This window comes from Acanthochromis polyacanthus, chromosome 2 (assembly GCF_021347895.1).
Source record: "Acanthochromis polyacanthus isolate Apoly-LR-REF ecotype Palm Island chromosome 2, KAUST_Apoly_ChrSc, whole genome shotgun sequence".
In the NCBI taxonomy this organism is placed as follows: domain Eukaryota; kingdom Metazoa; phylum Chordata; class Actinopteri; family Pomacentridae; genus Acanthochromis; species Acanthochromis polyacanthus.
This window is the reverse complement of record NC_067114.1, coordinates 39,892,580-39,914,246: the sequence shown is the minus strand read 5'-3', so window position 1 is coordinate 39,914,246 and position 21,667 is coordinate 39,892,580. Positions and strand designations below refer to the sequence as shown.

Sequence of the window (21,667 nt, the reverse complement as noted above, 5' to 3'; positions counted from 1 at the left end):
AGGGCTCTTCTGGCTGCTCAGGCTCATGTAATATGGTTCCTAACAGTTATTCTATTGTGCAATAAATAACCCACGAAATTCTATTTCCACTCCTGGAGATATTTACTGAAACAACCCCTAGATGTCGCTGCCGCTGCAGTTATTGCAGCTTGCTCAACGATGATCGAAAAGCTGCAAAGTTTAACCTTTTGAGAAGATGAAGCTGCTTTAAGTTATGGGATAAGACCCAAAGTTTGATAAAGCAGAAAACAATTTGTTTTCTGAGTTTACCACACAGCGAAAAAGAGAATAAGAAATATTCTCTCCTCTGAAACAATGAAGATTATGACTGATAGCTTTCACAGCAGCTATACTAATTGTGTAAGTGGACTGGAATTCTTTTTAATCAAATCAAACAGTTTAGGATGTGAAATCACAAACTGTAGATACAGAATATTGTCATCCCTTTGCAGCTATTAGACTACCTGCTGTAATAGACTGAGAACACTTACACTCATTAATGCACAGCTAGAGTACAGCAGATTATATGTGAATTAAATCAATAAAAGTTTTCAAAATATTTTTTGGTAAAATGAAGGTCCTTGTAGATAAGTGTTGCTCCTTTTCCCACATTCCACTAATTTCTGTGACAACAGCTTAAAAAAGCCACATACTCTGGACAATCATCTTTGGTTTCTTGAGTCCACTAAGCTCCTCCAGAGCTTACGTATTGATAGGCTTCACCTAATGAGTAGCATGTCTTTTATCAATAAAAGTATTTTCACAAAGTCGACAGATATCTTTTATTGGTTTTTGTGGCGTTTTCTTTGGCAGGGAATTGGCTATTGTAATGATAACATTTCTGTCTCTAATGTGGAACCGTTCCACCAAAACGAGTTTCCTCTACCACTATTTTGCAGAGACACACCCACATCATCCTCCGTGCAGCTCCAGCCAAGACAATTATGATCAGTTTAAAGATACACAAACAAGCCAGAGTTGTTTTTTTTTTTTTTTTTTTTTTTACCTTAAAGCTGAATGGTAATAGGATGCATTATGTTCCAGAGAATAGATGTGCCAGGCCATTTTCTTATCTAAATGAATAAGGAGCAAAGCTATTGGAGATAGGTGTGCCAAAGGGCCATTGACCCCTTCTTTATGGCCCTGTCCCACAATGAGTTTTAGTCATCATCACTCATTAACCTGAAGTATCCATCTGACCTGTAAATCTGCACATTCATCTACAACACACTGGTTTGCCTTTATATCTTTGTGTGGTATTCATATTTTCAACAGTGCTGTTTTATCTTTCCGTTTTGAAGTATTTTAACTCTGTAAAGTTTTTAATTTAACTGTGTGTAAATTGTATGACTTCTCTCAGACAAACAATTGCTCATCTTACGAATTTTAGACTTACATTTTAACATTTATAATAAAAATCATAACATGGCTACCGTTTAACATTGTACAAAATCTCTTGATTGATATAGTGCAATACCACACTCATGAATAAATCGTTGGAATATCTATTTTCATGCCGGTTCCTCATCTTAATGTTTTGATGATCATAATTCAAATGAAAAAACTGTAATATTTTTTGGATCTGTATGCTTGCGGAACCAAATACACCCATACTCGTTTTCAACTCGGACCACAGACGGAAGGACTTCGTGTGATGCTTATTCTAGCTGGATAACGATGGCTTTCCCAGAGTTTACAGCGGGATGCATTAAGTGATTATAATACTAAATAATTAAGCCAGGACATCCACAGCGTCCCATGTATGTACACAGTTATTTTAATTATTAAAATGACTCCTAAAATCGTATGCGAGTCGCGGACTTTTGATGGTTTGTTAGCTAACCGATGCTAACACAGTTAAAGTTGGCTCGACTCAAACTGTCACTGCTGTCTCTGACAAGTCTTTAAAACGAATGTACATTTAGTTAACACTCATTTTTATAAACATTTAGTAAATAAGCAAGAGGAAAAGCGCCCCTTGTCCAGTTAATGAGACAACATCTGTTTAAATGGACCCAAACGGCTCAAAGCTAACATGCTAACAGCTGTGTTGATTGTTGTTGGCCAGAAATGCATTTTCCCTGCGTTAGCTGCAAACCTTCCACATTAGAGACAGATCATTATATCATAGCTTATATATATTGATGTATTTTAATATTTGTAGACAGGCGAAGAGTTCTCCACTAGTATACATTATTGAAAGTGCTGTTTTTTTAAAAATTCATTGTGGTAAACCTTTAAGAAAGTAATATTTAATACCTTAAGCTATATAACAGGTCAATTTTTTAGCACTGAGAAAAAGATCAATATGTGTCCCAAAGTAGTCCTTATTATAATATATTCAGTAGAGTGGAAGTTAACTAATTGCAAACAAATCATTGTCATTGTAGATCAATTTGGTGATTCTTTTCTGAAACTGATTGGCTGTTTGCTCTATGTCAGCATACAGTGTCAATCAGTGTTTCCCAAAGCTTTTGTCCAGAACCCAAAGATATTAGAGAAAAGAAAATGGAGAATTTAATTTCTATTCAAGAAGCTAGAAGCAATTAATTATCATAGTGGTTTGATTATTAATTCAGTAGTTGACATGTAATCGATTAATTGTTGCAGCTCCATCATTAAGTAAGGCTGTACATTTAATCATTTTTCAGTAGAAGCAACAATTCACAAAGGCTGTAAATTAGGATATACATTATGCAACGTGCCTGCCCCGGGGTTTGTTCTCTAATATTTGTCACTTTAATTTGATTGCTGGATATTTCATACTTAGATGCTGCTTCTGACCCATGAATTACTCGCCTGTTTCAGCATCAGAGAGCATTTACAGAAGGTTCCTGTTATTTTCTGATGGGAATCCATTTAAATTTGTATTGCTATTACTTTATTTATTCAATTGAAGACAGTAACAGCTTTTGTAATTATTGTTTCATCTTTCATGGAATTTAAAAATGGAATATAAGTTTGTTTGTTTTTTAATTTTGTCAACCTTGTATTAGACTATAGAGCAGTTGGTATGTTGATGATGTTTTCTGGTCAAATGTTTAAAGTCTATTGTGCAGTAAATATTAAAGTGATGCTTTAAAATTATAGTGCAAATCATAATAATTGTTAGAAAAATCACAATTAGATATTTTGGCAAATTGTTCTGTCTTATTTTACAGCACAAATACACCCTAAAGACCAGGCCCAAAGTTTTGTACATGTATATTGTTTATCTTTTAAATAAGTAGTGTTACAAAGTGTCTTTTTTTTAGTTCCTTTGCATTGTAGCAACTATTTCCATGTTTTGCGTTCATGTGGAATGCACGTGGTTGTGTAAGGTTTCTGTACATTACACTTAGTTGCAGATGATCTTCATTAACACCTCCACAGTTTGCATTTGTGAAAGAAGATTGTGAAATGTATTTTTAGCTGTGTTATTAGAGCACAACAGAAAACACCGGTCAGTATCAGTACCTGGGGCATAGAGAGCTTTATCACCATCATTAGCAACTCCACTGAAGTGTCACAAAATAATGCAGCCTGGAGCTGGAAAAACTGTATTACAGTTATTATCACAGTTGTGCTTTATCTGCTTTAAGTCAGAATGTGATGTGAATAAGGTCTGTTTCCTCACTTGATGTTATTGTCAACATTAGGATGATCTGCTACGAATATTATCTACTACAATGCAGAGCAACTATAAAAGACATTTGGGAATAGAAATTATTAAAGAATTTAACAATATACATGTTCAAAACTGTGGACCTGCTCTTTACCTGTTGTAAGTCAGATTGTTTTGTTGTGAAAGATGTCTGTTTCGATTGACAGAATCCCTCTCAGTCTGTAAGAAAAGACTAAAAAACCTCTTTGCACTTGACAGACTGCAAAAAAAAAACAATCCTATTACGTCTGCACTGCTTATAGACACCAAGGTCCTCTTATCACACCTGAACTTGTTTTAGGCACTTGTCCAGATCGTTTTGTTCTGACTCGATCTTAGCTTGTGTTGTATCTACTCTCAGATGTTCGTCACTTTGGATAAAAGCGTCTGCTAAATGAAATTGTAGAATTGTCGAATTGTTTCCTCCCTTGATGTTGCTGCTTAATGGAAATGAAAGAAAAAGGTCTGGAATATTAGCGTCATTTTGGGTTTTTTTCTTACATTTTGTACAAAAACTGCACTCAAGGTTATAAATTTGGTTCCCTGGACAATATAATTAAAGAAACAAACCACTGAAGCTACAATACACAGTAGACAAAAAACGGAGGAAGCAGAAATAAAATATCGAGCAAATTGAATACAGCAGGGTAGAAATTTTAGATTGCAGCTGTAAAAGCAAGTCAGTGTTGTGGCAAACAAACTTCCTGAATGATTCAGAATCAGATATTAAATATGTGTTACACAGCAGCCTACGGTAGCATCACGGTGTCTGCTTCTGTTTCTGCCTGTAACCTGCTTTTATTTGTCTCTCTGCAGGATGACGGCCTGCCTCGTTCCTCCCACCCCGTCGGCTCTTGCCTCATTTCTCTCCTCGCTGCTTCCCCGTGACTTCGCTGTAGGTCCATCGCGGCTCTGTGAGGGCAGGCTGGGTCTCTGGTGGGTCGGAGGCTCGCTGGAGGCCGGAGCCCTGCTGGGGAGGGGTGGGGAACCTGACTGGGCCTCCAAGTATGACGCTGACCCGGTGATTCACAGGCCAGGCGGTGAATTCATGACGCAGTACGAGCCCAAAACAGGTCAGACCAGCAGCTGGGAGGAAGAAAAGGTAATTTTCAGTGCCGATAGCATTCAGACCAAACCTGCTGTGATCACTGTGAGTGTCGATCACATCTTACATTGATAAATTTAAGTGAACATCAAAATTTTCTCTGTGTTTGGTGAATCTTTTAGAAGACACATCATGAGTAAAACAAACACCTTAACTGAGTATTTCCATTTTGAAACTGCAGTTTAACAATAACAGCCTGAAAAACACAGATTCAGACTTCTGGGTTTCATACATAAGAAATCTAAGGAACTAATCCTGTCAACTTGTAGTGTAGGGTCTCTCTTTATCATTATTCTACTGTGGAATTGGTTTGTGGTTCAAACACAAATGGCTGAATAACTCCAATATTACAATATTACAACTCCAATATTATTGTGTAGCTTTTAGTTTAACTGTGTTTGAGCGGGAGAGAGGTGGGAACTTCATAGATCTGCACATTCTACAGGAAGCAACAGCACAGAGTTACATCCAAGACATTTTAAGGCAGGAGGGGATTGTTTTCACAGACAAAACAACTTCTAATAATGTAGCTTTGATGCACAAAGATAAGTTTTTATGGGGTCACAGTATTTTCGCAAAGATTGCAACAAGGACATTACAACAAAGAAGAACAGTTTTGTTTTACTAAAGAGAAGAAAACATGAATCAAACAACAAATTGTGTAGTTATTATCATGCCAGTAATGCAGAGCATACAGCTCTTATATTACAAACCTAACAATAGAAACCATGCTGTTGTGCCATGGAAGAGGGCAGCTCCCTTCATTACTGTCAAAATCTGATGGTTTGAGATGAAATGTGGAATATCGATCTGATCAGAAACCGTTTGCTTTGTTGGCACATACAGCGCCCTTCATAATTATTGGCACTCCTGGTTAAGATGTGTTCTTTAGCTTCTAATAAATTCATTTTTTTTTCTAAATAATGTAGGACAGGGATGTCAAACTCATTCCACAAAGGGCCGGTGTGGCTGCAGGTTTTTGTTCCAACTAAGCAGCTTCACACCAGACGTGACTCATTTAATCAACCGATCTCAGTCTCCAGACAGGTGATTGGTCAGACTGTGTGCTCTAGGCTACAGCATTTAGTTCCAACATATCTACAGCACGTCCAAAGGAGGAACAGTAGTGAACCGGAGACAGGGAACATGGGAGACCAAGGCTCATTTATGGACTTGGGGAGGAAGGCTGGCCTGTGTGGTCCCATCGAACAGACGAGCTACTGTTGCTCAGATTGTTGAAAAAGTTAATGGTAGTTCTGACAGAAGGGTGTCAGAATACACAGTGCATCATGGTTTGTTGCGTTTGAGGCTGCATCGTCACAGACCAGTCAGGTTGCCCATGGTGACCCCTGTGCACCGCTGAAAGACCAACAATGTAAGCATCAGAACTGGACCACAGAGCAATGGAAGAAGGTGGCCTGGTCTGAGGAATCACATTTACTTTTGCATCACATGGATGGCCGGGAGCATTGCTTACCTGGGAACATACGAGGATGTACTATGAGAAGAAGGCAAACCGTCGGAGATAGTGTGATGCTTTGGGCAATGTTCTGCTGGAAAACCTTGGGTCCTGCCATCCATGGACATTAGTTTGACATGTACCACCTACCTAAGCATTGTTGCAGACCATGTCCCTTTCATGGAAACAGTGTTCCCTGATGGCTGTGGACTCTTTCGACAGCATAATGCACCATTTCGCAAACGAAAAATGGTTCAGGAACGGTTTGAGGAGCACAACAACAAATTTGAGATATTGCTTGGCCTCCAAATTCCCCAGATCTCAATCTAATCCAGCATCTGTGGGATGTGCTGGACAAACAAGTCCAATCCATGGAGGCTGCCCCACCTCACAACTTCCAAAGGGTCTCCTGCTAACATCTTGGTGCCAGACACCACAGCACACCTTCAGGGGTCTAGTGGAGTCCATGCCTCAACAGGTCAGGGCTGTTTGACAGCAAAAGGGGCACCAATGCAATAATAGGCAGGTGGCCTTAATGTTATGTCTGATCGTTGTATATCAGGAAAAATGTTAATAACTAGGCTTCTTGATTACTTATCAGCAATGATGAGACGACTGATGAAGTGTTCTTTTGACAAGCTGCACCAATAAGAACATGGATAAAGAAGAGAGAAGAGCTGAGTAGTGATCCATTTAGCACTGACTGAACAGGAGATACATGAAAGCTCAAACCTGTTTCCTGCTTTTTTCGAACCTGTTTCTCTGAGCAGAACATACGATGGTCTGGATTTGTGAAGATGAATTCTGCTTTTTGTGTGATTTGACAGCTTTTTCTCACCTTGACAATGTAATCCCTTTGATTGATGTTTCACATGCTCGAAGCTAATTCCCACACTGAGAAGGTCAGGAGTGACTTGTCAACAGCAATTCTCTTCAGAAAACAGTCTTTTCTCTCCTCATCGTTCACTTCATAGCTTCGTTTTTTGAAATTCTGAGCGTCTCTGAAACTCATAACTCAGATCTTTGTTCCTGTATGATGCAGCTGACACTCATTTGGCTCCAGCACTTGGAAGAAAATGTGTCGTTTTTGGATGGTGCCGTCATGAATGCATATGATAATGGAGTTTTTCTCTCTCTGCTTAATTTAACTGATTTTTTTTCTCTTGAGTGCCCGCACTTGTGCTGAGATGGAACAAATTAGCAGTCGTCAAATTTAGCTTGTACAGAAACCTGCAATTAGCGCAATAGTTGGGCCTGAGTCTCGGCTGCACCTGAACAAGCACGAGCTCTTCAAAGTCCACTCACAAGAAACCTACAGCGGTGAGCGCTCTGCTGCACCGATGTTGCTCTTATAAAAGCAGAAACATGTATTCCACTTGTTAAATAAGCAGATATGAGTCCGCACCTGAATGATGCAAAGACATCCGACTCAGCCTTGAGATGTTCATAATGATTATGCGACACCTCGTTGTGCCCTTTGCAGACAGAAGCGGTGCACTAAGTATGACCCTCTCTGCTAATTAAGTGGAACATATGGAGAAGCAGATAAAAAAGATGCATCGTTGATAATTCACAAGGCCGCTGCAATCAGTGCACATTCAAAGCACAAGCTGCCCTTCTGAGTCAGACACGACTGTAATCATTTCTATTAAGAGCATTAATATAAAAGTGCATATTTTATCCAGGTACTGAATAATGTGGAAAAAACTCGCAGCAGATAGATGGTGAGCGTCTGATTATTTCAACAGGAGTGAAGTAAATGGCGTATAAATAATGTAAATGTTGTGTTTTGTAGGCACTGATGGGGGAAGTGGCAGATCAAGAAACTTTCATACAAAGAGCCGTCTGGATCAAGTAAGTCAATAACACACAAAAGTAGCAAAAACTTTAATTCTCTTATTGCAATTTTATTTCATTCTACTTTTTTTAGGTTTTAGGACAAATAAAAACTTTGCCTGGTTGGATTTGTTGTCAGTACTCTCGGTTTCTAAAGGTCTTGAGTGAATGAACTGGAATTCATGTTGATTCCTGGAGTTACTCACATCCAAGACGCTCCTGTAGTTCTAACGGACTACACCCTGTGCCAAATTATTAGACAAGTAGGTTTTTTGTCCAAAACATAGTCTTAGAAATAAGTCCGGGCCTTCCCACTTTTAAATAGTCTTCTCCTACGCTAACTTTGTATTTGTCAGACATCATTTCAAATTATATTACATTTAAAGCAAGAAAATTACCACATATGTCAAAAGTGCATGTACCAAATTATTAGGCAAGTTTTAGCTTTCATCAAAATGGGACAAAAAAAAGGACTTAACGGCTACAGAAAAGAGCCAAATAGTTCAGTTGCTGTCAGAAAAACTTACTCCCAATAAAACTGCCAAGAAATTGGGAAGAGATACTAGGACCATCAAAAAGTATATCAAAAACAGTCAAGATGGCAGAAAAAAGCGTGTTGAAAAGAAAAGAAGAACGTTATCATCAAAGGATCTGAGAAGAATTAAGCGAGAAGCAGCCAGACGACCGCTGGCATCAAGTTCTACCATCTTTAAAAGCTGTTACTTACCTGAAGTTCCTATAAGTACCAGATGCTGCATCCTAAGAGAGTATGGAACAGTCAAGAAATCACCCAAACAGCCTCCACTCAACAAAAACCACAAAACAACATCTAAAGACCAACTTCACGCATGTTTTATGGACAGATGAGATGAGAGTCACCTTGGATGACCCTGATGGCTGGGCAAGAGGATGGGTGGCCAATGGACAGGAAACCCCACGACGTTTAGAGCGGCAGCAAGGTGGCGGTGGTGTCATGGTTTGGGCAGGACTTATTAAAGATGAAGTTGTGGGTCCCTTTCAAGTTCCAGAAAGGGTAAAAATCAACTCTGAGGCATACTGCGAGCTACTAAGCAACACCCTGTTCAAACAATGGTTCAACAAGAAGCCTGCTTCTTTCAGAAAGGCTCTCATTCTGATGCAGGACAACGCACCATCCCAGAAGTTGGTCTTTAGATGTTGTTTTGCCCATTCCAACCGTTTTTCTTTGTGGTTTTTGTTGAGTGGAGGCTGTTTGGGTGATTTCTTGACTGTTCCATACTCTCTTAGGATGCAGCATCTGGTACTTATAGGAACTTCAGGTAAGTAACAGCTTTTAAAGATGGTAGAACTTGATGCCAGCGGACGTCTGGCTGCTTCTCGCTTAATTCTTCTCAGATCCTTTGATGATAACGTTCTTCTTTTCTTTTCAACTCGCTTTTTTCTGCCATCTTGACTGTTTTTGATATACTTTTTGATGGTCCTAGTATCTCTTCCCAATTTCTTGGCAATTTTATTGGGAGTAAGTTTTTCTGACAGCAACTGAACTATTTGGCTCTTTTCTGTAGCCGTTAAGTCCTTTTTTTTGTCCCATTTTGATGAAAGCTAAAACTTGCCTAATAATTTGGCACATGCACTTTTGACATATGTGGTAATTTTCTTGCTTTAAATGTAATATAATTTGAAATGATGTCTGACAAATACAAAGTTAGCGTAGGAGAAGACTATTTAAAAGTGGGAAGGCCCAGACTTATTTCTAAGACTATGTTTTGGACAAAAAAACCTACTTGCCTAATAATTTGGCACAGGGTGTAATGGGAAGTTCAGATACTTATTTAAATGCGCAACATTAAAGTTTTTGAACTTAAGCATGGCATGAATATAGCAGCAAACTGTCACATTTTTACTTACTGTGGGCTCATTTTTCACTGCAAAGTAAAGTCCTGCATCTCTCTAGAAACAGAACAAGCATGACTAGATATAGAAAGAACTCAGGGATGTCTTATGTGCACGATAACAAAGATATATTGTTGTACATCATGAAATATGAGGAAAAACATGTAAATTGAAAGTTGAATTTTCCTGTTTTGCAAAAAAAGCCCTGATATTAACCTTTTTTTCACGTGCCTACACTTGTTCACGATACTGGAAAAAATTGTGGTACGATGGATGTTTTACCACTTTCTTGTTGCAAACACAGCCTGCAGTTCAGCCAAAAAAAACTCTCATCTGATTCATTAATGACTAACACTTGTGTCAAGGTGTGCAGAATTTATTTATATATATATATTTTTTTACAGAATCTGATTTGATTTTTGGACATATTGTTTTTAAAAATGTTTATAAAAGTTTATAATCTCTCATGGTACAATTCAGCAATTTCCCGCATCCCATTCATTGTCTATGTGAGTGGACCGCAGCTCATTTGCATAAAGTAGACTCGACTTCTACTTTATTCAAATTCGATGCAGCTTGCGGATGTCCGAGGCATCATGAAACTTTCATAAAACGTCTAAACTAGTTGTCGTTGAACTGAAACGAGGACAGATTCAGCAGCTGCACAGGGTATTTCTCGCCTCAAATGCTGTCAGAAATACTTTTTGCAAAACTGTTTTTGTAGTAAAAGCGAAAGTTTGCGACCGAACCGCCATGTTGGTCCGGGTTGAAATCTAGGAGCAGACAGCCCCGATGTGTTTGTCCAATCAGGGGCAGGCAGGATTGTTGGAGAAGAAGGTTGACAGGAGTTGATCACCGCCTGCTGGCCTTAAGTACACGCCCACCAAGTGTGCGATGTTCAGATGCCACGCGTTTAACGCAGGAAAAATTATTACCATTATTGTTATTGCACAGCCTTAACGAACAGTCACTTTGCATCTCGCTGCACAGACTGTATGAGCATATGACATATAAAAAAATGTTGAATTTGAGTTTATTATAAATTGTTTTGATGAAATATTGCGACTTTAAGCTCAGATTTTATTTCCAGTGCAATTTCAAAGAGCACCAGAAAGTTAGAAATCTAATCTGTATGCTTTTTATAGTTCCTTGCTCTGATAAATGCTGTAATTTTGTGATTATTTTGAAGATAACTTGCCTTTTAGACTTGCCAGTGAGTTCTGGGATTCAGAGGGTTAAGCAGAAGGAAGGACAGAGTGCAGGGAACCCAGAATATAGTACCTCCATATAATGCACTCTGACCGTTGAACACTTTAGTGCAGCCAGGTGAATTTTCATGCATGTGACTGGCCTGATTAGCTGGTGAAGCCCAGGACTGCAGTGGGCCATGTCTAGCTGTGTGCATAAAATTATGCTCTAGATTACAGAATAATTACAAAATGTCACATTGGATTTCATAATCATATTTTCTGGGCTCACCACGCCATATTTGTCAACACTGCAGTTTGTGTGTCATCTACACTTTCTTCGACTGCCGACTGTGTGTGCGATGCCAACATTTCCTGCTGCTCCAGGCTCTGTGCTGCTGACTGTGTGCTGTCCTGATTAAAAACTGCCCTATTTTTCTCCCCCACAGAGTAAAACTGGGGGAAAATATGTAGCATCACTCTCCTGTGACGGGCCAACAGGGACGGTAGTCACATAAACTCACAGGATATATTGTTGATTAGCATATAGCACAACTTTCCACATTATATTCAGCCTTACGTGCTTTATGTGGGCTTTATCCTGTCTGTGTGTCATACATACAAAGATGAACAGAGATGCTCTCACACATGTGGAAACCTGAGGTGCGGATTTCGGCACCGTTTGGACTCAGTGTGTTTTGTTTATTTGCCCACAGCTTTGCCTGCCAGGCACGAAGCCGAGCCCAGCAGAATGTGGCAGTGAAGTGTGTGTGTGCTGAGGTGTGCGTGGGCGAATGTGCAGATGTGTGCCTCAGTGTGTGTCGAGACATCCAGCCGGGAACTGAGCTGCTGTTGTATGATGAGACTGTGGGGAAAAGTCAAACAACAGACAAACCACAAGCACAAGTTGACTCCGTTGAACACACAGGTAAGAGCTGCAAATATACAGACAGACAGATGGTTCTGAATTTGGTGTGGCTTAGGCAAATATTCAGTCACATTAAAAGATTTATTATCATTAAGTTCATTTGAGCATCCAATTCAGTGGTGCAGTTTTTATTCAAAATCATCTTTGGGCTTCTCTTATAAAGTGAATATGAGCCTGCACTACTCTTTAGTTAGTGTATCTCATCAACTAACTTGCTTTGTGTCTTCAGCTGCTGTTCAAGGTTTAATTGCAGGGTTTATGGTTCATTTAAAAATGGGAAACAACACTTTGCTTCGAGCCACTCTGCTTCTACTCTTATTCTATAATCTTGTGACTCACTGCATCTAATAACAACAGGCAGATAGTTCTACTTCATTTCCACATGATCTTACAGCTAAGGGTTGCTGATAATTCAGTGTTGTCATGCAACTTAATCTCATTTTATTCTCTGAGTGTATTGCTACACAGTTTTGCTGTTAATTGTGACAGTTAAAGTTAAATATTGCTTATACATATTACCGTTTAAAAGTTTGGGGTCACTTAGAAATGTCTTTATTTTTTAAAGAAAATCTTTTTTTTCAATGAAGATAACATTAAATGCATCGGAAATACAGTCTAGACATTGTTAATGTGGTAAATGACTATTCTAGCTGGAAACAGCTGATTTTTAATGGACTATCTCCATAGGGGTACAGAGGAACATTTCCAGAAATCATCACTCCTGTGTTCTAATGCTACATTGTGTTAGCTAATGGTGTTGAAAGGCTAATTGATGATTAGAAAACCCTTGTGCAATTCGGTTAGCACATAAGTAAAAGTGTGAGTTTTCATGGAAACCATGAAGTTGTCTGGGTGACCCCAAACCTTTGAACGGTACTGTAAGTGATGGTGGCCACCGTGACGTCACTGTCTTATTTTTGCTTTTGGGCCACATGAAACCAGATCCAAATTAAAATCCAGCAAGCATACATGGGTCAAATCTGGAACAGATTGTCTTACAAAGGCGAAATACTCTTTAAAACATATTTTTAAGTTAGCAAAACCATTATTTTCTGTGTTACAATGAAAAAAAATGTGATTTTAGTGTGTTTCTTTGCTACTTCAGACCAAGTCCAGAACAAATGCCTCTATGCTTAGATGGATTGAAGGTGGACTAGATCATATTTTTGTGCCGGTACAGTTTTTACTGGTACAAGTCCGATCCATAAAGGCCCCATCCAGCAGCCTATATGATAATGTCCCAGGACCAGATACAACAGGACACGCATCGAGGTCCCATGTTTATGTAACAATGATCAGAGCTGTTTTGGCAGCAGGTATAAGAGGTTTTAATGTTGTGACTGATCGGTATATATTAGTGACTTGTCAATCCCCAAGGAGCCATACACTAAGTCATAACCCATTTAATTGTCTACTTTCCTCTCAGTGGGGCCATAATTTACTAAAAAAAACACCATTCTGTATTGAAGGAGGCTTGAAACCAGCAATTGAGATCATGAACTCCTCAGGAAAACATTTACTGAGATGCCACATGAAGTGAGAACAAGGATTGTTTTCTCATAGACTTCTATACAATCAGCATCAGACAAGTTGCCCCCTGCTGGCTGTTTGATAGAATGCAGGTTTAAAGACCACATATTCTGCACATTTACAAGCTTATGACTTGATTTGTGGAATCTACTATGATGTTTATATATTTCATTTTAGATTATGTCTCTTTAAAACCCTCCTCCTGGAAAGCCCAGTCCTCTCTGATTGGACAGCTGGTCTGACGAAGCCAAGACTAATTACATACTGTACCCTTCGATCTGTTAGTATAAAGATGTGGCTTTCACGACAAAGAAATGTTGGACTGAAACTAGCCTCTTCATTTTGCAAATGTATTTCCATCAAGCAGATATTGACTCTGCAATGTCCAACCAAACACCGTGATTCCAGAAAACCTGAAACCCTACTTGCATTATTCGACTGACTCATAGAGAATGTAGGGTGCAAATGTAAAACAATTGCAAAAAATGTGCCCTAAAGTTAGATAATAATGACTTCCAGAGGAATGTGTTTTCATTGTGTACCCTCCAAGATAAATGTGTCTGATTCTGGTTGAGTTAAAGCTGCAAAATCATTATTTTTTTTTATGAGTAAAATGATAAAGTGTAATGTGAAAAGGGTCGGTTATAGTGGTGCTGAGAAGTAAAACTCAACTGTGCATCTCTTTTCAGCTGAATGATGCATTTTAAATGTTTCGCAGCTCATTATTTTTGGTTCAGTGTAAGGAGACAGACCATCTCTCTCGTGGAACACTGCTGGAAAGTTTTCCTCGCTGTTCAGTAGTTTTAATATTTCCAGTTGGTGTTTATGAACGTCACAGCAAACAGTTGTCAGTGTTTGTTAACGTGTTTGCAGCGACACTTACAAAAGCCGGCTGGGAATATGAAACCATTGAACAGCAGAGATAATTAGACACATAACGACCTCATCATCTCTCCACACACTGCTGCTTAGATTTCACCATCATACTGAAGCTTTATAGCTTCTGGAAAGCAGATGCCAGCAGGTAGCCTGAGGTTTACTGCTTTACAAATACAGGTCTCAAAAACTCTTGTTTTTTTGGATCCAAGGAGAGAAAGAGGTTAGATTTGTACTTTGCTTTGTGGTCAATAACCAAGAAAACATTGTTTACTTTTTGGTTATGAGTTATTGACCACAAAAAAAATTGCAAGTCTCACCTCCTCCTTTTTTTGATTTTCTTCTTCTTTGCATTGAGTTGGCTAGAAGCTGCAATAACTTGTTTTTTTGCAGAAATAGCAGCCATGATGTTAAAGTTGGTCTTGTTAGTCATGATTACTGTGCTCTGGCACAAGGCAAGGCAGTTTCATTTGGAAAAGTACATTTCATTCACAGGGCAGTTCAAATTGCATTACAACATAGTAAAGACAGAGTACATTTTTTACATAAAGTAAAGGATTTGCAAGTTAGAATTTACACACGTGGACAAAATTGTTGGTACCCCTCAGTTAAAGAAGGAAAAACCCACAATTCTCACTGAAATCACCTGAAACTCACAAAAGTAACAATAAATAAAAATTTATTGAAAATTAAATAATCAAAATCAGCCATCACTTTTGAATTGTTGATTAACATAATTATTTAAAAAAACTAACTAATGAAATAGGGCTGGACAAAAATGATGGTACCCATAACTTAATATTTTGTTGCACAACCTTTTGAGGCAATCACTGCAATTAAACGATTTCTGTATTTGTCAGTGAGCGTTCTGCAGCTGTCAACAGGTATTTTGGCCCACTCCTCATGAGCAAACAGCTCCAGTTGTCTCAGGTTTGATGGGTGTCTTCTCCAAATGGCATGTTTCAGCTCCTTCCACATATGTTGAATGGGATTCAGATCTGGGCTCATAGAAGGCCACTTTAGAATAGTCCAACGCTTTTCTCTCAGCCATTCTTGGGTGTTTTTGGCTGTGTGTTTTGGATCGTTGTCCTGTTGGAAGACCCATGACCTGCGACTGAGACCAAGCTTTCTGACACTAGGCACCACATTTCTCTCCAGAATGCCTTGATAGTCTTCAGATTTCATCGTACCTTGCACACTTTCAAGACACCCTGTGCCAGATGCAGCAAAGCAGCCCCGAAACATTACTGAGCCTCCTCCATGTTTCACCGTAGGGACAGTGTTCTTTTCTTCGTATGCTTGGTTTTTGAGTCTATGAACATAGAGTTGATGTGCCTTACCAAAAAGCTCCAGTTTGGTCTCATCTGTCCAAAGGACATTCTCCCAGAAGCTTTGTGGCTTGTCAACATGCATTTTTGCAAATTCCAGTCTGGCTTTTTTATGAGTTTTTTTCAGCAGTGGTGTCCTCCTTGGTCGTCTCCCATGAAGTCCACTTTGGCTCAAACGACGACGAATGGTGCGATCTGACACTGACGTACCTTGGCCTTGGAGTTCACCTTTAATTTCTTTGGAGGTTGCTCTGGGCTCTTTGGATACAATTCGAACGATCCGTCTCTTCAATTTGTCATCAATTTTCCTCTTGCGGCCACGTCCAGGGAGGTTGGCTACTGTCCCGTGGGTCTTGAACTTCTGAATAATATGAGCCACTGTTGTCACAGGAACTTCAAGCTGTTTAGAGATGGTCTTATAGCCTTTACCTTTAAGATGTTTGTCTATAATTTTTTTTCGGATGTCCTGGGACAATTCTCTCCTTCGCTTTCTGTTGTCCATGTTCAGTGTGGTACACACCTTTTCACCAAACAGCAGGGTGACTACTTGTCTCCCTTTAAATAGGCAGACTGACTGATTATGAGTTTGGAAACACCTGTGATGTCAATTAAATGACACACCTGAGTTAATCATGTCACTCTGGTCAAATAGTTTTCAATCTTTTATAGAGGTACCATCATTTTTGTCCAGGCCTGTTTCATTAGTTTGTTTTTTTAAATAATTATGTTAATCAACAATTCAAAAGTAATGGCTGTTTTTGATTATTTAATTTTCAATAAATTTTTATTTATTGTTACTGTTGTGAGTTTCAAGTGATTTCAGTGAGAATTGTGGGTTTTTCCTTCTTTAACTGAGGGGTACCAACAATTTTGTCCACGTGTGTATAATTCAAAATAGGGACTTCGACTTGAAATTGGTCAAAATTGGGGCCCATTGAATGTCAGCTGGGAGGTTTTTCCAGATCTGCATGATGACAAAATGCTGCTTCTCCATGTTTTGTTTTAAATCTAGTACTAGCAGTAGCAGTAAGATGTTCTTGATTGTAGACCAGGAAAGTGTTGATTTACGACCACTTTTCCTGACAAAGATCTGGTTCTTTAGGAAGACCTGGATCAAAATTATCGACTTCAAACCAGTACTCAAACGAGTTTGGTGGAAAAGGTCTGACAGAGCAACCGCAGTATTCATTTAGAGGTGTTTCTGTGTAACTGACTAACAAATATAGTTCAATATTCCCTTCCCTTTTCGCTCTGCTTTGGTCTCCACCATCTTCTAATAAATCTTTGGTCCTTTAGCTGCTAAATGCTTCACAATGTTTATCAATTTCCAGCTTTACGTTACACTTGGTCACTGTTTGGCATTGTTTAAGATAAGATCATTTAAGATATGATACGATATAGTATGATACAATTAAAAAAAGATAGGATACACCAGGGAAATTTACATGTTACAACAGCTAGATACAGACGAGACATGGAAGAAGCAGGACAGGAATTATAAATTATATGGTTTACAGATTTTATTGAAGAGTGCTGCTTTAGATTGATAATGATCATCATTTCAGCACAAATAATTAAGAAGAGAATTATTAATTAGGTCGACTTTAACAACAATAACCTTTCATTTAAGTATTAGTGGTGCTACCACTAATAGAGGTGATAGAGGTGGAATAGATTACAAAAGAGGTGTAATGGACGGATTCTTTGCTTTAGTCTGCTGCGTATTAATTTATTTAAACTTGTCCTTTAACTCTGCTGTAGTTCAGTGAACTTCATTCATTGATCCCGAAACTTAATTTTCCATCCAGTCTTATAATTGCAGTTACAGTTTAACGGAAAGTTCTCAGTAGATGGACGACTTCACCGACCAGCTCAGTGATGAAATCTCTACATTTTTTAACATCACTGACATCTGTTGGTTCTTAGCTCTGTTCTGATGAAACCTCTCTAGTCAGCAGAAACACAAGAAAAATGAGGATGAATAATTAGAGGATGAATCACTTCTGGCGAACACAAAATGCTTCAATTAAACGGAAAGACCGGGCAGGAAAACAGAATCATTAAAGGCCATTTGTTACATTAAATAATATGCTCTCCAGTTCTGCTAATCTTTTATTATTTCTGGTTTATGCACTGTGATTGATAGGACATTACGGAGGAGCTTCATGCAGAAAATACCCAGCAGCAGCAGACTGTGGATATCTTATTATACTCCTGCTCTTGTAGTGCGCCGATTCAAACAGATTGAGCCTATAAATCTTAAATGCATCTCCAAAACAATTATGAATACTAAATGGAAGATAATAAGATAAGAGGCAATTGGTCCCTGCAGGGGAAGCGAACATGGTTGTGGTGGGAAATATTAATTGGATTTAGAGGGAGGAAAGACAACTGTAATGGAGGCAGGAATACAAAAACAGGTGGATGAAAGATTATTTTAAACGAGTGATAAATAATGGAAGAGCAAGAATGAGCGATGAGGTACTATAGAATGTAAATGTCAGAAATCCCTCAGTGGTAAACACAGAAAAGAGATGATAAAATTTAACTAAACACATGCAAATGAGCATTCAGTACATACAGAACATATCTGCAAAAAATATGTGTGGATTATGAATCACGGAGGATAATTAAATGCATTTTTTTTCAACATTTTATTAGAAAGATAAACCCCAGAGGAGGAAACATTTCATTTTCATCACACAAAGCAAACTATGTGAATATTATTAATGACAATGAATAAAGAGTAAGTGACAATATTTGTGCCATATTAACCCTCAGAACAGTAGGCGGTTTCTGGGTGTTATTTTTACTCACTGTGGGTTTATTTTTCACTGCAATATAAAGTCCTGCAGCTCTATGGAAACAACACAATGTGACTGGAAGCTGAGAGAGCTGAAACATGTGCAGAATGACACTGATATAATGCTATAAATCATGCAAAAAGACAAACATGAAAGTGGAATTTCTGTACTTATTTAGCAAAAATTTTAACAAATTGGATCCACAGGTGTTATGAATACTGGAATAAATGTGGCTTTATGTGCTGTAGATATTTTACTATTTATATTTATACAACCTCTATAAACTATTTGTTTTTCACATACTAGAAGAACACTAGAAAGATGATCACCGTGTTGAATGTATCTTCAACAACTTGCTGCACATAATTCATTCATCAAGTATGTTACATACACAGAAATGCTTCAGCAATAAGATGAAGATTTGAGTTTGCTAATAGCAATTACATTTTTTAACCAATTTTATTCATTTAGATTTAATTTACACAAGCATAAATTGTACTTTTGTTCTTCAGAGGGGCATAAAAAGCAAGAAAATGTAGATTCAAAATTCAAGATTCAAGAACTTTATTGTCATATACACAGCAGAAACACAGTGGTTACCCTGAGTAATGACAATCTTATTGCTTTTACACAACCGAAATAAAAATATAGTTAGATAAAATTAAAATAAATTAAAAAGATATAATAAAATAAAATCAGATAAAAAATAGTTTATAAAATAATTTAAAATAAATTCTACAAGTAAATAAAATCTATGCGCAAATGTCTGGATAGATTTATATCATACATGGTAATGCAAACTTGTTGTCTTTACTGTACAAGGACCAGTCAAGGTTACTGTGGTGTCTAGTCACTCTGCAAAGGCCCATATAATGCGCAAAGTAAAGACCATTTTGCCAAAAGCACAGATTTCTTGTTGAGAGTTAAATGAGTAGATGGATGCCACTCTCCAGCTTGTAGTACAAGTGTGAGGCCACCGCTAGCAGGCTGAGAGCTTCGTACTCACTGTATGCATTTTTCATTGAAGAGGTTCGATGTAGTTCTGCTTCACTTGACTTTCATTTGTCCACCACAGTTAGTCAGGATGTTGGTGAGTTTATGCATCTGCCATATGCTCGTACAGAAAGAACCACACAGAACTAATTTGGCTGCTCTGTTCTGTACAGTTTGAATATTTTTCTGATGTTTTTTCAGTAGCACTTGAAGATGTAACTGGGCAGAACTCCAGGTGTAATAGAACAAGTGACTAAACAACATCAATCATAACAGGAGCTGCAGAGCTTTACCATGAGATAGCAACGCCTTTTCCCATTTTAGAGACGAAGATGAAATCAATGCGGTCGAACCAAGACGGTAAATTATCTAATATAGCACCCAGTAATTCAGTTTTAGTGACCTACTTTTACTTTTTTATGCATTTGTTTATTTATTTAACCTGGAAAAAGACCTATTGAGCTTAACAATCTATTTTACAAGAGCGTCCTGGCCAAGACAGAAAACTGCACAACGAACAGGTTACAGGCATAACACAACATAAATAACATTTACTTATAGATTAATCAAGTATTACAGTAACGCAGAGTTGCAAAAATATATGTCATAATTCAGCAATGTTGGTAATTATGTACAACATCCAAATGTGTCTGCCTCCAAGTCATATTTAGTCACCTTGAATCCATTTTTTAAATCAATTCTTTAAGATTCAGGAAATTTTGAAGATGATCCGAGCGAAGGAGGCAGTGTGCCTAAATGTCCCTTTTTTCCAATTTAAAATGGACTTTGGGAACAGATAGCACGAATAAAGAAGTGGTTTTCTGTACTTTTTTGATTGATATAGTTCCACAGATATGAATAAAGCAGTCCAAGAATAGCTTTATAAATAGGAACGCACCATTCTTGGCCGCTTCTTTCATATCTAGAGAGCTATATCCCTTACACAATAATGGAAAAAGAGGTTTAACTGGCTCAAGCTGCAGACCAATTCCTAGTATGGTCCCTGTGCAGAGCAAGTAAATTGACAGCTAATGTGAATGATGTCAGTCACAAGCTCCCACAGCCTGACAGCATTTCTTCCAATTTGTCAAAACAAAAATCTAAAACCCGAAAATGTTAAGTTCACAAAGATATAAAGCAGAGAAAAGTAGCAAATCCTTCTTTTTTCCACATTTGAGAGACAGGAATAAAGGATTGTTTAGTATATTACATTATAAATGACACTGTATTTTTGTTTTTTTGGGACAGAAGACAAAGTGGAGCAGACAAAAGGCCCAGAGACTGTGGTTACCGACATGCCGATCATTCAAGAGGAGGAAGAGAGAGCAGATAAGAAACAGAAGGAGAATGAGGAGGAGGAGGAACAGCTTAGAAATCCCAGCAAAGGCATCAAAAGGAGTCACCCGACTGCACCCAGGAAGAAAAGGAGAGTCAATGAAAGCCTGTCTGAATCGAGTCCAGGTGGAGACAGACATCAGGACAGCAGCACAGACAATCCAACAGCTGACAAACACCCAGCAGAAAGCGTCCCGACTGCTTTGAACTCTGAAACCAGCCTCTCTGAACCTCCTCCTGTCCGCTGCAGCTCCCGTCTGGCTGCTAAACCACGACGGGTTCACTGCCTGACCAGCCGGATGAAGAGACCTCCATCCAGCCCTGATTTACCCAAACAGACTGAAGGAGAAACCGGGAGCTCAACCGAATCTGCCAGGGTTTCCACAAAGACACTAAACCCGGATCCTGAGGTGATCACAGCTCTGGGTTCTGCCAGAGCAGCGTCCATGTGGCATCCACAGGTCCGAGAGAGACGCTACAGATGTTCCAGCTGTGGAAAGAAGTTCTACCAGATCGGACACTTGAAAAAACACCAGTTCAGCCACTCGGACGAGAAACCCTTCCGCTGTCAGGAGTGTGGGAAAGGCTACACCTCGGCCGAAAGCTTCAGAGCCCATCAGGTAGAGGATGTGATTGGATTATTGAAAAAAGTCACTTTAGTTTCCTTCATTTGTTTTTATTTCTTTGTTTCTTCTTTTACAACTGAAAAGTAAATTAGTCAACAACATTAACACTAACAGCAACGATGACTGTGAAGTTCAATTGTGGTTT

The 21,667-nt window shown here is 38.6% G+C and overlaps 1 protein-coding gene across 1 annotated transcript in view; it reads left to right on the top strand.

Moving 5' to 3' along the window:
• The first annotated feature begins 1,637 nt into the window (after positions 1 to 1,637).
• The window catches only part of znf408 (zinc finger protein 408), a 41,207-nt gene continuing 21,177 nt past the window's right edge, over positions 1,638 to 21,667 (top strand). The window contains exons 1-5 of the mRNA XM_051944405.1: positions 1,638 to 1,760; positions 4,460 to 4,745; positions 8,003 to 8,061; positions 11,819 to 12,030; positions 20,810 to 21,516. Coding sequence (XP_051800365.1) covers positions 1,759 to 1,760; positions 4,460 to 4,745; positions 8,003 to 8,061; positions 11,819 to 12,030; positions 20,810 to 21,516 — 1,266 coding nt within the window. The 5' untranslated portion in view covers positions 1,638 to 1,758. The remainder of the gene's footprint in view (positions 1,761 to 4,459; positions 4,746 to 8,002; positions 8,062 to 11,818; positions 12,031 to 20,809; positions 21,517 to 21,667) is intronic.